Source organism: Heptranchias perlo, chromosome 6, assembly GCF_035084215.1.
Source record: "Heptranchias perlo isolate sHepPer1 chromosome 6, sHepPer1.hap1, whole genome shotgun sequence".
In the NCBI taxonomy this organism is placed as follows: domain Eukaryota; kingdom Metazoa; phylum Chordata; class Chondrichthyes; order Hexanchiformes; family Hexanchidae; genus Heptranchias; species Heptranchias perlo.
Genome location: NC_090330.1, coordinates 74181351 through 74198746, shown reverse-complemented (window position 1 = coordinate 74198746; position 17396 = coordinate 74181351). Strand labels below are relative to the sequence as shown.

Below are 17396 nucleotides of genomic sequence, written 5' to 3'. Positions count from 1 at the left end.
AGCCTCTAAGCCTAAAGTTTGTGAGTTCAAGCTTCAGTCCAGAACTTGAGCACATAATCTAAACTGGCACAGCAATATGATAATGAGGGAGTGCTGCATTAAGGAGCTTCCATCTTTTGAAAGAGACATTAAACCAAGGTTTAGGTAGGTATTAAATATCCCACAGCACTATCTAGAGAAGCAGGAATGCATCTTGACTAACATTCTCTCCCTCACCTAAGACACCAAAAATAGATTCAACAACAACAATTTGTATTTATATAGTGTAGAAGAACAACCCAAGGCATTTCACACAAGCACCAAGGAAAATGGACCACAAACTAAAGAATGAGAGGTTAGGAAGGGCGAACAAGAGCTTGGTCAAAGAGGTGGGTTTTAAGGAGGATATTAAAAATGAACAGCAGGTGGAGAGGTGGAGGGATTTATGGAGGAAATTCCAGAGATTGGGACATGGGCAGCAGAAGGCACAGCTGCCAATGGTGGTGCAAAGGGAGGGAGATGCACAAGAATCGGAATTAGAGAAATGGAGAGTTGTTGTGGGGGGGGGTTGGTGGGTTGTAGGAATGAAGAAGGTTACAGAGCTGGAGAGGGGGTGGTATTGGGGGGATTTAAAGACAAGGACAACAATTTGATATTTGAAACAATGGGGGACCAGGAGCTAATGTAAGTCAGCAAGGATGAGGGTGATGGGTGAGTGGGACCTGATGCAAGGTAGGATATGGGCAGCAGAATTTCAGATGAGCTGAAGTTAATGGTGGATGAGAGGCCAGCAAGAAGAGCATTGGAGTAATCACGTCTGGAGGTGACAAAGACATACATGAGGGTTTCAGTGACAGATGGATTAAGATAGGAGCAGCATTGGATGACGTTACAGAGATGGAAATAGGTGGTCTTTATGATGGACAGAACATGGGATCTGAAACTCAGCTCAGGGTTGAACAGGATGCCAAAGGTGAGACAATGGCCAGGGAAGAGAATTAAATCAGCAGTAAGGGAGTTTGTGGAGGGGGTCTGAGGACAATGTTTTCGGTCTTCCTAACAGTTAGCTAGAAGCATTTAATACTTATCCAAGACAAGCAGCCTCATAGCACAAAGGCAGTGCAGGGGTCAAGATAGGTGGTGGAGGTATCGAGCTGGATATCATCAGTGTCTCTCTTTACATATTAAACTCAAACTAAAGTGTAATGCAGCTGGTGTTCCAGGAGATGGCACCATCAGCTTAATGAAAAGGTGATAGGCAGCACTTACCAAATTGCACAATCAGCAATACAACAGCACACAGTGTGAATGGGCTCGCAATGACACACAGATGAAAACTGGCAGCTATGTCACATTTTTACAAGGACAGACATAAGCAGAGACTCCAGAAAAATGAACAGCCATACTCAACATTATATTATGGATGAGTGCAGCTCCAACAACACTCAAGAAGCTCAACACCATCCAGGACAAAGCAGCCCGCTTGAATGGCACCCCATCCACCACCCTAAACATTCACTCCCTTCACCATCGGCGCACCGTGGCTGCAGTGTGTACCATCTACAGGATGCACAGCAGCAACTCGCCATGGCTTCTTCGACAGCACCTCCCAAACCTGCGACTTTTACCACCTAGAAGGACAAGGGCAGCAGGCACATGGGAACAACACCACCTGCACGTTCCCCTCCAAGTCACACACCATCCTGACTTGGAAATATATCGCCGTTCCTTCATCGTCGCTGGGTCAAAATCCTGGAACTCCCTACCAACTGCACTGTGGGAGAACCTTCACCTCATGAACTGCAGCGGTTCAAGAAGGTGGCTCACCACCACCTTCTCAAGGGCAATTAGGGATGGGCAATAAATGCCACCCTCACCAGCGACACCCACGTCCCATGAACGAATTTTTTAAAATTAGCTTGTTCCTCTCAGTGATCTTGCTTCCTCCAATGTAGCAGACATGCATGCCACATGGATTTACCAGCTCACAGACATGCCCCCAAACCTAATTCAGGACTGGCGGGGGGGGGGGGGGGGGGGGGGGCGGGGGGGGTGCGAAAGATGGAATGGGAAAAAGCACCCCCTCCCACGCTGGAATCTCAGTACATCTCTCAAGGGCGAAAAACCTGGTGGAGATAAATTTTAAAAGAAATCTGGAAATAAAAAGCTGGTATCAGTAAAAGTGACCATGAATTTGTTGGATTGTCATAAAAACCCAATTGGTTCATTAACGTCCTTTAGGGACGTTAAACTGCCGGTCTGGCCTATATGTGACTCCAGTCCCACACCAATGTGGTTGACTCTTAATTGTCCTTTGAAGTGGCACTCAGTTGTATTAAACCACGACAGAATACCACATGGACTGCAGTGGTTCAAGAAGAAGGCTCACCACCACCTTCTCAAAGGCAACTCGGGTTGGGGAATAAATGCTGGCCTTGCCAATGATGGCCATATCTCGAGAATGAATAATGAACACAGTGTCCTCCTCATTAAAAGTTTCCCCTTTGCAGTGTTGAAATTATCGAGGTAACCTGGAGCCGGTGGGCAGCCTCCGGGCACTCGATCTCTGGCCGGAGCCCGCCATCCTGATACTAATGAGGCCTGGGTGGGGGGGGGGGGGTGTTTGTCCACACAGGGTGGGTGGAGAACTCCAACCCTATATATTGACACTTCAGTCTGCCCAGTTCTAGAATTGATGGTTCCAATTCTCAGCTTCCTATTCCTCCACACTGGAATACAATGGGCAGGAGCTGAATTATAAAGGCCACAGAAGTAGAAGCTTGAAAGAACCTGAACATAGTCCTCTGCTATGTAGCACAAGACAGCTATGTGTTGTTACTTTTATCTCATGGGTAGTGTAGATCCAAATAACTCACAAAATGCACTTTGTATAAAGGCTGGAAATAGAGAGCGCTGTAAAGTGGGCATGCTGACCTCCGCGATGGATTGTCTGATCTGCAGGTCCCATCAAGGGACAGAGTCTCACAATTTCGGAACAATAGGCTAGTCTGAATATTAGGGCTTTAATTCCGTTAAGTGGCTGGCAACAAAATAGCATCACCTTAACCCTAATTCTACACAGGACCTCAAGAACTTTCTTGCCAGGCAGCTAGTTTTTCTTTACTACTCACGTGGTTAATCTTTGCTTCAAGCATACACTCGGTGGTCACAGCTCTGCAAGCCAGGTGCTTTAAAATGTGTTTGCAGGCCTCCGTCTTCCCTGATCCACTTTCACCACTGCAAAAGAGAAGACAACGGGAGCCTAATCCCTCTTAATAATTCAGCAAAAGCGTCAGAATAAAGAGAACAGAGTATCAGGTTTAAATAAAGCACAGCTCAATATAGATGACACGGGAGCTTGTTAATTTTGTTCCGTATTCAGTGGCTTAAGGCTGCAATTGGGAATTTAACTCCTTCAGTGGCATAGACGCCTCCTTCAGAATCACAACCCCGTAGATGTCAGCTGGTCTGAGATACGTGGGTCAAAACCTGCATTTCACGGCTCAGCCTTGCTCATTTTGAAACTCTATTCCAAAACAGTAAGATTAGTGAAAACCATAGAAGATGACAAAGATTCAGCAAATGTAATTGCTTCTTTTTTGTATTTTCCCCATCTCTCCGAAAAACACTGACTCTTGCTGGGGTATAGTTAGGGTTGCCAACTGTAAGAATTTGGTTTAAAACAAGCATAGAAAATATTGGTTTGCCTAGTGTCATGCATCTTAGCAAGAGGGCGGGTGTACATAGGAGGGCAGAGGCCCCCAACTATGTGAGGAAAATAACTTACAGAAACCCAAGAGGTCATTGAAAGAGTACTGAGGCATTAGAATATTGAAAAACACTAAGATGCAAGAAACAGGTTGCTTAACCAAGTATAAACATACTAAGACCTGATAACGGTGAAAGGCTATGTAAACACTAAGACATTAAACATTCCTTGGTGGTTTTTGGAGAGTCAGCACAGTAGGATGGTTTACAAACAGGAGATAAGGACAGAGGTGCGTACGTGCGACCAACGCAGCCGAATAGTATAAAGATAGGGCATGCTCCCTTCCAAAAGTTAGAGCTCACAAGAGGGGGTGGTCAGAAGTCCATTGCCACAGGCAGTCCTCAAAGGTCAGGTCTGATTTACCTGGATTCGCAGACAGATCAAGTTGTATTTATTGCTTGCCCTTAATGTATTCTGTAGACAGTTGTATTATAACGATAATACTGTTGAATGTAATGTTGAAGACAGCTGTGGTGCAACTCTGTTGTAAGTGAATCTATTAAACTTGCTATTTTATAGCCACTCAGGCTAGAATCAAGCGGAAGTTATTGTTGATGGATTAACAACCCATCGTTGCGACAGTAACGGGAGAAACCTGCTAACACCAACCCTCCAGGATTGTCCTAGAGTCTCCAGGAATTAAAGATCAATCTTCTGAAGCAGCCCAGAAGAAATATCATAGAGGCATTAAAAAAATTGTGTTTCAACATTTTCATTATTAATTGTAAAAATATTGGAGATATTGAGGAAAAAGGTTGTTTGACTAACAGTCAAGAATTGTCCAATCAGGTAACGAACAGTCTTCACTTTCTAATTGGCGTGGGAAGGCATGAGGATGGACGTGTCGGGTGACCAATGGCAGGAGTCCGGGGGCAGGTTAGTTGGAGGTCACGTGATGAAACTGCCTAGATTAACTCCACTGGAAAATTAAAGGGAGCCAAGACCTAGGCCCTGATATTAGCGGGGAGACGGGATGGCAGCTGGGGGCAGGGGCGATTGGGCGCGTGGATAACCTGCCCAATAAAATCTGTCCGTTTCCCACGCGATCGAGGGTCAACTGGAGCCACTTAACGTGGCTTCTGGGTTTGACGTCCGAAAGCTGCGCAGCAGGCAGACTGTGCACCCGCATCACAGGCTGTCAGCTGGAGGAGCCCTATTTAAAGGGGCAGTCCTGCAATGGCTCCTCCTGGAGCAAACACCCACACAGCACAATGGAGCAGCACAGGGGAAAGGCTGCTCCTAGATTTAGTGATGCCTCACTCCAGGTGCTACTGAATGGGGTGAGGAGGAGGAGGGATGTCTTCTACCCGATGGACGGGAGGAAGTGGCCTGCCTCTGCCACCAAGAAAGCCTGGCTCGAGGTGGCAGAGGAGGTCACCAGCAGCAGCAACGTCTCCCGCACCTGGATCCAGTGCAGGAAGCGCTTCAATGACCTTACCAGGTCATCCAAAGTGAGTACACTTACTCATTCTCCTACACTACGTCTTCCACATCACCGCCTCCACCCCCCAACTCATTCTGCACTGGCTTTAAGTGTTGCTAGCCTCTCCCGATATTGGGGCTCCCTGCTAGTGCATGCAGCCAGCGCTACCTGGTTGCACGCACTAGCAGGGAGCCCCAATATCGGGACTATAATGCGTTCCACACTGTCTGGTGCGTAGTGAAACGCTCCCCCAGAACGATCAAGGCACCTGAAGTGCATCTTGTGCAGCCCTATAGCATGATCAATTGTAGTCCTAGTAATGATGCAGTTGTCGTTATATCGACGCTGTTGCTCGGTGGTGGTGTTCCTCAGAGGTGTCATGAGCCGCGTGTGCAGGGAATATCCCTTATCCCCGAGGAGCCAGCCCTTACGGGTGTTTGGTGCGTGGAAGTGGGGTGGGATGTTGGACTCTCGGAGGATGAAGGAATCGTGGCTGCTGCCAGGGTATCTGGCGCACATGTGAAGGAATCTCTTGCGGTGGCCGAGACTGGCACCCCACAAACGTCTGGTGACACAACTTTAACATTCATCACACACAATATGAATTGATGTTAACATGCCTTGCCATCTTCAGCACCTCAGTATGCTCATCGCAACATGACACATCTGTGATGATGGTTAATATTGCCTTTTTTTCTCTTACAGGGCCTTCAGCGACCTCTGTGACGGCAGAGGGTGATTCTTCAGAAGACCTGCTGGCCTCTGAGGGTGCATCATAACATCTGAGTAAGCCATCCACCCGATACACACACTTCAGTGGGTCCCAGTCCGCAGATAGTTGGGGTCGCACATGATGAGTTACCACACACATGTGAGCACGAGCAGACACTGGTGGCAGGGGCAAATGTGGAGAGTCCGCATTGGAGGAAGCACTCTTCTCCAGGCTCGGCTCAGCTGGACACAGATGCAGAACCCTGGGGACCATCCTTTAAAAGGAGAATGATCGAGGGGCAGCAGCACATTTGCGAGGTACTGGAACAGGTGCCACGCGCACTCTCCACAATCGCGCAGAGGATGGAGGAGTCCAACTCCTGCATGATTGGAATGGTGGCACAGGTACGGGAGGGCATCTCTGAGATACTATCACAGGGACGTGAGGGTATCTCTGAGATAGTGTCGCTGGTATGTGCAGGAATGTCTACGATGGAAGGAAGGCTAGCCTCCATCGAGCTTCAAGCACGGCTCATCAATGAGTCCATTCAGGCTCTGTCAATGGCCTGAATTAAACAGGCAGGCAGATACACCAGCACTGGCCTTACAAAGCTTCACACATGTCCTCCAAACTGTCACACATGTCCTCCAAACTGTGGTAGGAATGGTGTGGGCCTCGCCTAGGGAAAGCATGATGGCGAAAGGGGGCATGGAAGTGGGGACACCACTCAAAGTGTCTCCACATCTCACCCGTTGCCCCCCCCTCAACCAGTACCCGCAATGCTGCCTCCTCTCCAGGTGGCCGAGTCTGCCCCTGCACAGGTGCAGGTGGAGCAGTCCTTGGAGGGGCCCTCACGGGCACCAAAACGCAGAGGGCGTAGGCCCAAAGCGTCTAATTGGTCAAGGCATGAACAAGAGCAACCTGCCACTACCTCTGCTGCAGCCACAGGGGATGCACCACGTAGAAATATTCAGAAGCGAAAGGCGAAAGTTTTGTAAGCATAAAGGGGATGCACGAGGGTTTTTGACGGTTGGTCATGTTTTTTATTTATATTTTCTTTTTGTTAAACTCACATTAAATATTATTATTGTCACCACTACTGCCACGACTTGGCCATTCTTGACAGGCTTCTATAGTAAGGCCCTTTCATGAGGTTCACCGTGAACGCCCATGCTTGATGCCACCCATTGGGTCACTTTACAGTGGGTGTATGTGTAGTTGCAGGACTGTTTTATGCAGGGAGGCGGGGGCGGGGCCACTGGCAGTGGTGCTGCTCTATCTAGGTGGCGTGAGTACTGGACCCTTCACACCGTCTGATGTTAGGAGAACTGTTCACATATCAGTGGCTCCCTGGCCTCGCCAGGTGAGCCGCTGTTCTGCCCATGAGTTGCTCCTGCTCCTCCTCCTCCTCCGCCTGCTCCTCCTCCTCCTCCTCCTCAATGTGGGTGGCAGATATGGATGAGGCCTCCTCAAGCAGCGCCCCACTGCAGGGCAAAACACACAACTATAATGCGTCCCACTCTGTCTGGTGCATATTGAAGTGCTCCCCCAGAACGATCGAGGCACCTGAAGCGCATCTTGAGCAGCCCTATACCATGCTCAACTGTAGACCTGGTATCGATGAGGCTGACCTTATATCAACGCTATTGCTCGATGGTGGGGTTCCTCAGAGGTGTCATGAGCCATGTGTACAGGGGGTATCCCTTGTCCCTGAGGAGCCAGCCCTTACGGGTGTTCGGTGCGTGGATGAGTGGCGGGATGTTGGATTCCCGGAGGATGAAGGAATCGTGGCAGCTGCCAGGGTATCTGGTGCACACTTGAAGGAATCTCTTGCGGTGGTCACAAATGAGCTGAGTGTTGATGGAGTGATAGCCCTTCCTGTTTTTGAACAGTCCTGGCTCACGTGGAGGTGCTCGTATTGTTATATGGGTGTAATCGATTACACCCTGCACCCGTGGGAAGCCAGCCACAGAGTGGAATCCCACTGCCCTCTCCATCTGGCTGAGGTCGTCCGTGGGGAAGTTGACATAGTGCGAGACCCTGCGAAACAAGCCGTCGGTGACCTGCCTTATGCACTTGTGTGCAGACGACTGAGAGACCCCGGCGATGTCCTCGATGGCACCTGAAATGATCCGGAGACAAAGAAGTTGTGGGCAGTGGTGACTTTGACTGCGACAGGTAAGGAAATGCTGCTTGGCCCAGCCGGGAGCAGCTCGGCATGAAGGAGGCTGCAAATGACTGCGACTACCTGGCGACTGACTCTGAGCCTCCGTACGCTCTCTCTGTTGTTGCCCTCCGTGCTCTTGTGCAGGTGCCTATGGCGCAGTACTATGTTGTGGAGCTCCATGTGGTGGAGGTGGACGTCGCAGGAGGCACTACCCTTGCCATAGGGTCTACAGACTGAGGCTCAGCTTCCTGGACCTCTCTGAGGAACAGTGCATACGGAGGCTCAGAGTCAGTCGTCAGGTAGTCGCAGACGTCTGCAGCCTCCTTCATGCCGAGTTGCTCCCGGCTGAGCCAAGCAGCAACTCCTTACCTGTCGCTGTCAAAGACACCACTAGCTAGGCTGGTGATGTTGCTCGTCCTTGGATGTAGTGGTGAATGCAGCCTTGGCGCCCTCCCCCCCCGCCCCCCCATCCTGACGGTGTGAGTTTGAGGGAGTCCGCAAAGTAGTTAAATAAGTTTGGACAGAAGAGTTTTGGGTGGAAAGTAAGAATTTTGAGTGAAAACACAAAGGTGTTGCAGCCAAAACTTTGTCTGAAGTGACAGAGTGCCCTGCTGCAATAAATGAGGTTTTCTCCCCACCTGTCAAATAAGTATTTGCATCTCCCACTGGCTGCTGGCTGAAACACGTCTGTTGCAACAGGGAGTGTTTCCCACAGCACGGGAAACACGCTGAGGATATTTCAAAATCACACCCCTACCAAAATGTCTAGTCAATCAAGTAGTTCAAGTACCTCAACTATTGGACAAACTATGCAAATTATCATCCCGCCGGCTTTAATTGCCGGTGAGACTCCTGCATTCGGGAGGCGCGCACCACCCGGACACGTCACTGGGGAACCAGGAAGTCAGCGGGTTGGAACCGGGCTCCGAACCCGCTCGGCATTTCAGCGATTTTCGGAGCCCCCCCGTCCCCAACGCACCCGCTCCGTCACCCGAAAATCGGCTCCATAGTGTTCAAATAATAGGAAGAATGAGTATTGATGTGGAAGCAGACTGTCTTAACAAAAAAGACACCCGTTCCCCACCGAAACTTACCAGGAAAGCTGCCCAGAATGGGACAGTGAGGATCAGTGTGATCCAAGGGTCAGATAACAAATCAGGGAGGTTCCTTTCACATGATAATTAGAAATATTTTGATGACCTTTATTTACTTACAATCCCACTGTTCGTTCCATTAATTCCTGTCCGAACATACCAAAGCTACTTTAATTAGAGCACAGGCATTGGTCTAGCACTAGGCTGTGGAAAAGGTTAAAACAGCATGCAGATTGAAAACTACAGTTCATCATTCTTTGATTGACAGTCACGTAACATTACCTAAACTGCCATACAAATTTACCTGTCACATAATGTGACTTCAAACAGCCACCTAAAGGCACAATACCATTAGACTGCTGTGACTATTCAGCAAATTTAATATGTAATAGATGCCTAAATACCCAACTGTACCTGTGCCACTATTGGCGCTTCTAAGGCTATTCTGGCACTTGTCTCATATCAAGTCCAGGATCAGCCAAAATTTGTTTTAACTCAACATCAGCAAAACTAATGTCATCATCCTTAGTTTGCGCCTTCACTTATTCGTGTCCATCAACCTCGCACTCAGGCAGAACCAAGTGGTTCTGTTCAATCCTGGACTGCACTTCTTAAGTCATAACTGCTCAGTGACCAAGATTAAACTTTTCCAATTCTAGTACGTTGCCCTTTTGGGAATCTACCTGCCTCCCTGCAAATCCTCAAGCATTGATTTCCTGACTCTTTTCCATGGCAACCTCCCCTCCTCCACCATTCACGACTTTCAGTTAATCCCGAACTCTGTTGCTTGAGTTGTTCTCTCACACAAAGTCCCATACACCTTAGTCTCTGCTAAGCTCCACTGCCTCCCTGATCCTTAGGCCACTGATTTTCAGACCATGCAGGCATTCTCAAATGTCTCTATGGTAACGCTCCACCTTACCACAGAAATTTTCTCCCGTTCTTTATCCTAGGTCGCACCAGCACTCTTCCAACTCCAGAATTACTGCTCGTCCCCCCATTCCCTCTATTCCACCTTTGAATGTCAATCTTGCAGGCCTTCTGCTCTTGGGAACCTTCCCTGCCAATACACTTTGCCTTGCTACCTTTCTTCAATACTCTCCTAAATCCCTATCTCTTCAATCCATCCCTTCATTCACCCCATGTCTTTAATCATTCCCATCTACTGCTCAGTGCCCTCTCTCCCTTGTAAAGCATTCTGATGTCCTCCTATATGAAGGGCGCTATGTAAATGCAAGTTGTTATTGTAATTAATAGTGTTGTTTATTTTTGAGGGGTCAAAAGAGGTTCGAGGAGCTTAAAGTGACTCAAAGAAGAACGATGGACAACTAGGAGAAAAATTAATTCTATATCTTTTGTTCAAAGTGGTCCTCAGGGTACTGACTAAATCGAAAGGCTATTAATCATAACTAAGGAAGTGGTAACTGTACCTTAGGATGAAGCACTGTGACCTTTGCTCCTGCAACATCATGTGATAGGCTCTTTCAGTGCAGGAAAATATGTGGGGTGGGAGTGTGGAGCACAACTTCCCTGTATTGCTCAGGTAAAGCTGAGTAACCTGCAAAAAAAAATGGACACATCATTGAGAATTCTGCACTCATGTTTCCATCCCTGGGAAATATTACAGCACACGTTTCTGTTGGGAAAATAATTAAAAGATAATTACAATTAACAAGCACCCTATGTAGCTGTGGAGAAGCAATAGTCTCTTCAAAGTGAGGGTAGAAATGCACAGTTCAATCAAAAATAGTCCTGATGGAAAGATTTCCTCATGTAGCAAAATCAAAAATAAAGAGCACATTAATGATTGCACAGAGGATATCTCATGACAATTCGAGATCTCACCAATTGCTTTTATGCTGACTAACATAAAAGTCTGCTCCAATAGACAAGCAATCTTGTTCCCTATGATGCAAAGCATAGGACGATAGGTTTTAACCCCATCGAGTGAGGACGAGGCAGAGGGACCTTTGAAATTGGACCCTGTTCCTGCTGGAATCCCACTGGCCTCGATTTTAACTGCTCACTGCTGTTTGGTGGCTGAAGCGTCCACTGGAAGCAGGCGGGAGCCTCATACATTTATGCAAATCTGGGTGCTAGTACATCAATGGGACCCCGAATGCATTTTAACTTGGGCCTCATCAGGGAAGCCAAGGTGAAGTATAAAATAGTTATAGTCCATGCTGTCAAATACTTTGCAGAAGTAATGGGATTTTCTGGTAGAATGTACACTGTACTGCAAGTTATGATGACATTAAAAAAAAACTTCTTATCAGTTCTACCTTTAATAAAGCCCAATGCCTATCAGAGGCTGTAGTGTTCTAGCAGGAGAAGGAGAAACTGGAGGGAAAGTCAGGGATGTAGGTATCAAATTCGTAAGTGTGCACAATCATTGCAACAGCTGCCTTCACCTCTGCTGTACACATTGATGCACGTTCCTAGCTCGGGAAACCTCAGTTTCAGATTAGAAATGGTTTGTTGATTCATTTTAGAGCACTTTGGTACATTTTTAATCTAAAAGATGCATGGAAAATAAAAACCAAATAACATTACATTTCATCCATATTCAACAGTCCACCCTAATTATCAATGGCTCTTAATCTAACTGATCAGACTTCCCTGCGGTTGCAACCGTGGTACCAGGGGAAGCTTGGTTGATGCATCATAACTGATCAGACTTCAACTGCTCCTCATTACTGGTAAGTTTCAGATCTTCAGCATTTGCTTTAGTTCCTGAAAGCTCCCTTTCACGGAGGCTTTCTTACCCCTTCTTCAAAGACGTATTCCTCTCCCTCTTCACAAAGCCACAATTCGAGAACCATGATATCATAACAAAATAGTATGGTACAGCACGGAAGAAGGCCATTCGTCCCATTGTGTCTGAGGCGGATCTTTGAAAGAGTTATCCAATAAGTTCCAATACAGGCCAGTCAGTCTAACCTCGGTGGTGGGCAAATTATTGGAAACAATTCTGAGGGACAGTATAAATCGTCATTTAGAAAGGCACGGATTAATCAAGGACAGTCAGCATGGATTTGTTAAAGGAAGGTCGCATCTGACTAACTTGATTGAATTTTTTGAGGAGGTAACAAGAAGGGTCGATGAGGGTAGCCTGTTTGATGTAGTCTACATGGATTTTAGCAAGGCTTCTGACAAGGTCCCAAATGGCAGACTGGTCAGAAAAGTAAAAGCTCATGGGATCCAAGGGAAAGTGGCAAGTTGGATCCAAAATTGGCTCAGTGACAGGAAAAAAAGGGTAATGGTCAACAGGTGTTTTTGTGTCTAGAAGGCTGTTTCCAGTGGGGTTCCACAGGACTCAATACTAGGCCCCTTGATTTTTGTAGTATATATTAATGATTTAGACCTAAATGTAGGGGGCATGCATACGAGATACTTTCCTTTCTTAGCCAAGGCATAGAATATAAGAGCAGGGAGGTTGTGCTAGAACTGTATAAAACTGTATATATAGTTAGGCCTCAGCTTGAGTATTGTATACAGTTCTGGTCACCACATTGCAGAAGAGATGTGATCGCACTAGAGAGGGTACAGAGGAGATTTACGAGGATGTTGACAGGACTGGAGAATTATATTTATGAGGAAAGATTGGATAGGCTGGGGTTGTTTTCATTGGAACAGAGGAGGCTGAGGGATGATTTAATTGAGGTGTATACAATAATGAGGGGCCTGGATAGAAAGGACCTATTTCCCTTAGCAGAGGAGTCAGTGGGCGTAGATTTAAAGTAACTGGTAGAAGGTTTAGAGGGGAGCTGCGGAGAAATTTTTTCACCAAGTGTGTGGTAAAAGTCTGGAACTCACTGCCTGAAAGGATGGTAGAGGCAGAAACCCTCAACTCATTTAAAAAGTACTAGGATGTGCACTTAAAGTGCTGTAACCTACAGGGCTTCGGACCAAGTGCTGGAAAGTGTGATAAAGCTGGATAGCTCTTTTTTGGCAGGCACAAACACGATGGGCTGAATGGCTGCCCATGCCAGTGGGGACGAGTCATGCCTGGGTGGTCTCCAGCAGATGAAGAAATACAGAATAAATTTCCTACTTCACAACAGTGACTACACTTCAAAAGTACTTTATTGGATGTAAAACGCTTTGCGACGTCCTGAGGTTGTGAAAGGCGTGAAAGGCAAGTTCTTTCTTTTTAAATTATACAAAATAGGGCAAAATATATCCAAATATTCCCATAAAAATAAGGGGTTAACAGTAAAATCAAAGGATTAAAACTTATTTCTGAGGCTTTAATCTGTTTGAGCAAAATGCTTGCCACACACACAGATATGAAGTGATCCATACAATATTTCAATGATTATCATTTCACGGTACTTATTCCATTTTACTAAGCCCATTAGATGAATCCTGTTAGGCCTACTGCATTTCAGATTAAACTATGGGGTAATGCATAGGAACATTTGCTGAGAATGTGAGCATATAGGTCAGTATGACTGATTTGCAGTATGCATGATTTTATGACCATTAAAATTACTAGATAGAAATTTGTGCAGGCCCTGAATCTGGTACACTCCTGCCTGTGCCTGAATTCCCAGTGTATGCTCCTCTCACGCAACGTTCTATGCTATGAAAACTAAATTGTAAAATCAACCCTATGTTTATTACGTGAGTTTCATAACTCTCACACCACAGTAAGTCCTACATAGCTGCCGTGTGAAGGTTCAATTCAGGAGTCGGCTGACAAGTTCTAGATTTGTATCAGTGATTTTTAACAGCGTTACCTCACATGATAATACTGATGGATGATTAATCACCGTTGAACATCCAGAAATGAAAGGGTTGAGAGGAATAAACTAAAACGCACTCTTGTCCACTAAACAACTTCACTTTAAATACCGTATAAAGAAAGATAAGAACATAAGAAACAGGAGCAGGAGTAGGCTATACAGCTCCTCGAGCCTCCTCTGCCATTCAATAAGATCATGACTGATCTTCGACCTTAATTCCACTTTCCTGCCCGATCCCCATATCCCATGATTCCCCTGGAGTCCAAGAATCTATCTATCTCAGCCTTGAACATATTCAACGACTCAGCATCCACAGCCCTCTGGGGTAGAGAATTCCAAAGATTCACAATCCTCTGTGCGAAGAAATTCCTCCTCATCTCAGTCTTAAATGGCCAACCCCTAATCCTGCGACAATGCCCCCTAGTTCTAGACTCTCCAGCCAGGGGAAACAACCCCTTAGCATCAAGATATATAAAAACAAGAAAAAAGACTTATAAAATGAAGAATAAAGACAAATAAAAACAAAGAATAAGGACAAATAAAAAGAATGAAGATACATAAAAACAGAAGAGATAAAAACAAAGAAAAAACACATAAAAACAAAGAACATGGAATTGAAGGCAAATTACTGACCTGGTTAGGAAATTGATTGAGCAACAGAAGACAGAGAATAGGGAAAATGGGCAGGTACTCAAATTGGCAGGGTGTGACTAGTTGTGTCCCACAGGGATCTGTGTTGGGGCCTCAACTATTCACTGTAATTATTAAAGACTTAGATGACGGGATAGAGAGCTGCATATCCAAGTTTGCCGATGACACAAAGATAGGCAGCATTGTAAGCAGTGTAGATGGAAACATAAAATTACAGAGAGATACTAATAGATTGAGTGAATGGGCAAAATTGTGGCAAATGGATTTCAATGTGGCAAATGAATTTCAGACATATAAAAGCAAATAATTAAGACAAATTGAAACAAAGATCAAAGAAATATAAAACAAAGAATAAAGACATAAACAAACTAAAGACATATAAAAATAAAGTAGCAAGCTTGACTGGCTCAGAATTCGTCTAAAGGAAATCTGCACTGAAAGTTTGGACAAACTTACTTGCTTTTTTGTAGATCCATAGCCCTATTCTGAGAGGTTGTAGTTTTAAGGTGGTGTTAGGTGAGGCTAACATCCCATCATCCTACTTTACAGTTGTAATTAGTAGAGAGCATATATTGATAAAAGCAAAATGCTTCCTCCACCACCCATAATTCATCCTAGCCATTTCCCTGCACCAATCTAAATTAAATTCTGTTCAATAACATTTCAGAATTCTACGAAAGAAAGGCTCCTTTGTCCATACTTTCCACTCTGAAGACTTTTGAAAGTCTAGACATGCATTTAATCCTTTGCTGTGCACCAGACTGGATCATCAGGATATCAGAGAACAAAAGGTGTCCAAGTGTGAACAGAATAAAGCTAACCGTGATCACCGGCTGCTTTCTAAGTGCTGGGTTTAAAAATGTGTCTGCAGATTGATGGATATAGAGCTTCTTGCAGGACACCTTTGATGCTATAAATTGGTGCAGGTGGACGTTCTACTGAGGGATATTAGGGCTTTATTATACAGACAACCTACATTGCCTCAAGAATAAAAGGCTTCCAGCTAGATGTCAATATATCCTTAATGGTCAGGAGAGATAGACGTATATGAAAAGAATAGAATGCTTTAACCAGTAAACTGGAAAAATATCATGGAGCACAGTTCTTAAAACTGTGAAATGAAAATGGCATTGGGACTTTTCTTTTTGTTACAGCTTACTGTCTAACTGGGCAATCTATATTTTAATACACTAAACAATTCTGATTTCATGATATTAAATTGACTAATTTTAAACTAGTTGACTCTCTGATACAGATAAGAAAACATTCTGCTAGCCGATTAAATGTTGTCATTATGGATTGTTTACTTGACAAAGATGAATCTGAGTGGATCGCCAGGTGTCGGTACTAGGACCACTGCTTTTTTTGATATATATTAATGTCTTGGACCTGGGTGTATAGGGCACAATTTCAAAATTTGCAGATGAAACAAAACTTGTAAGTGTGATGAACAGTGAGAAGGATAGTAACAGACTTCAAGAGGACATAGACAGGCTGGTGGAATGGGCGGACACATGGCAGATGAAATTTAACGCAGAGAAGTGCAAAATGATACATTTTGACAGGAAGAATGAGGAGAGGTATTATAAACTAAATGGTACAATTCTAAAGGTGATGCAGAAACAGAGAGACCTGGGGGTATGTGTGCACAAATCTTTGAAGGTGGCAGCACAGGTTGAGAAAGTGGTTTAAAAAACCAAATGGGATCCTGGGCTTTATAAATAGAGCCATAGAGTACAAAAGCAAAGAAGTCATGGTAAACCTTTATAAAACACTGGTTCGGCCACAATTGGAGTATTGTGTCCAATTCTGGGCACTGCACTTAAGGAAGGTTGTGAAGGCCTTAGAGAGGGTGCAGAAAAGATTTACTAGAATGGTTCCAGGGATGAGGGACTTCAGTTATGTGGATAGACTGGAGAAGGTGGGACTGTTCTCCTTAGAGCAGAGAAGGTTAAGAGGAGATTTGATAGAGATGTTCAAAATCATGAAGGGTTTAGATAAAGTAAATAAAGAGAAACTGTTCCCATTGGCAGAAGGGTCGAGAACCAGAGGACACAGATTTAAGGTGACTGGCAAAGGAACCAAAGGCGACATGAGGAAAACTTTTTTACGCAGCAAGTAGTTATGATCTGGAATACGTTGCCTGAAAGGGGCTTTCAAAAAGGAATTGGATAAATACATAAGGGAAAAAATTTGCAAAGCAAGGGGGTAAGAGCCGGGGAATGGGTCTTACACAGAGCCAGCATGGGCTCGCTGGGCCGAATAACCTCCTTCTGTGCTGTAACCTTCTGTGATTCTATGATTCTACGGTACCTCATTTAAAGGGACATTTTATTCAAGGTCAGGAAGGGAAAAAAAACAAAGAATTTTCATTAGAATCACTTTACAATGGTTTTCTTGTAACAGTGTTGTGTAGTTCAACAAAAACTGAGGCATCTCATCGAGTGTTTAGCAAACAAATGAAAATAGTTCTTTACAAAGACTGTGTCCCTTTAAGCATGTTCATTTTTACATACTTTCAGGTTACTGAGGGAAGTAAGGGTGGAAATTGCGGAGGTACTGGCCATAATCTTCCAAACATCCTTAGATACGGGGGTGGTGCCAGAGGACTGGAGAATTGCAAATGTTACACCCTTGTTCAAAAAAAGGTGTAAGGATAAACCCTGCAACTATAGGCCAGTCAGTTTAACTTCAGTGGTGGGGAAACTTTTAGAAACAATAATCCGGGACAGAATTAACAGTCACTTGGACGAGTATGGATTGATTAGGGAAAGCCAGCATGGATTTGTTAAAGGCAAATCGTGTTTAACTAACCTGATATTTTGATGAGGTAACAGAGAGGATAGATGAGGG

At 45.2% G+C, this 17396-nt stretch overlaps 1 protein-coding gene across 1 annotated transcript in view; it reads right to left on the bottom strand.

Annotated features, from left to right (window-relative positions):
• Positions 1-17396, bottom strand: part of myo16 (myosin XVI) — a 773985-nt gene that overhangs the window by 295089 nt on the left and 461500 nt on the right. The window contains exons 13-14 of the mRNA XM_067986709.1: positions 10575-10702; positions 3111-3216 (exon numbers count right to left, since the gene is read on the bottom strand). Of these exons, the coding sequence (XP_067842810.1) occupies positions 3111-3216; positions 10575-10702 (234 nt within the window). The remainder of the gene's footprint in view (positions 1-3110; positions 3217-10574; positions 10703-17396) is intronic.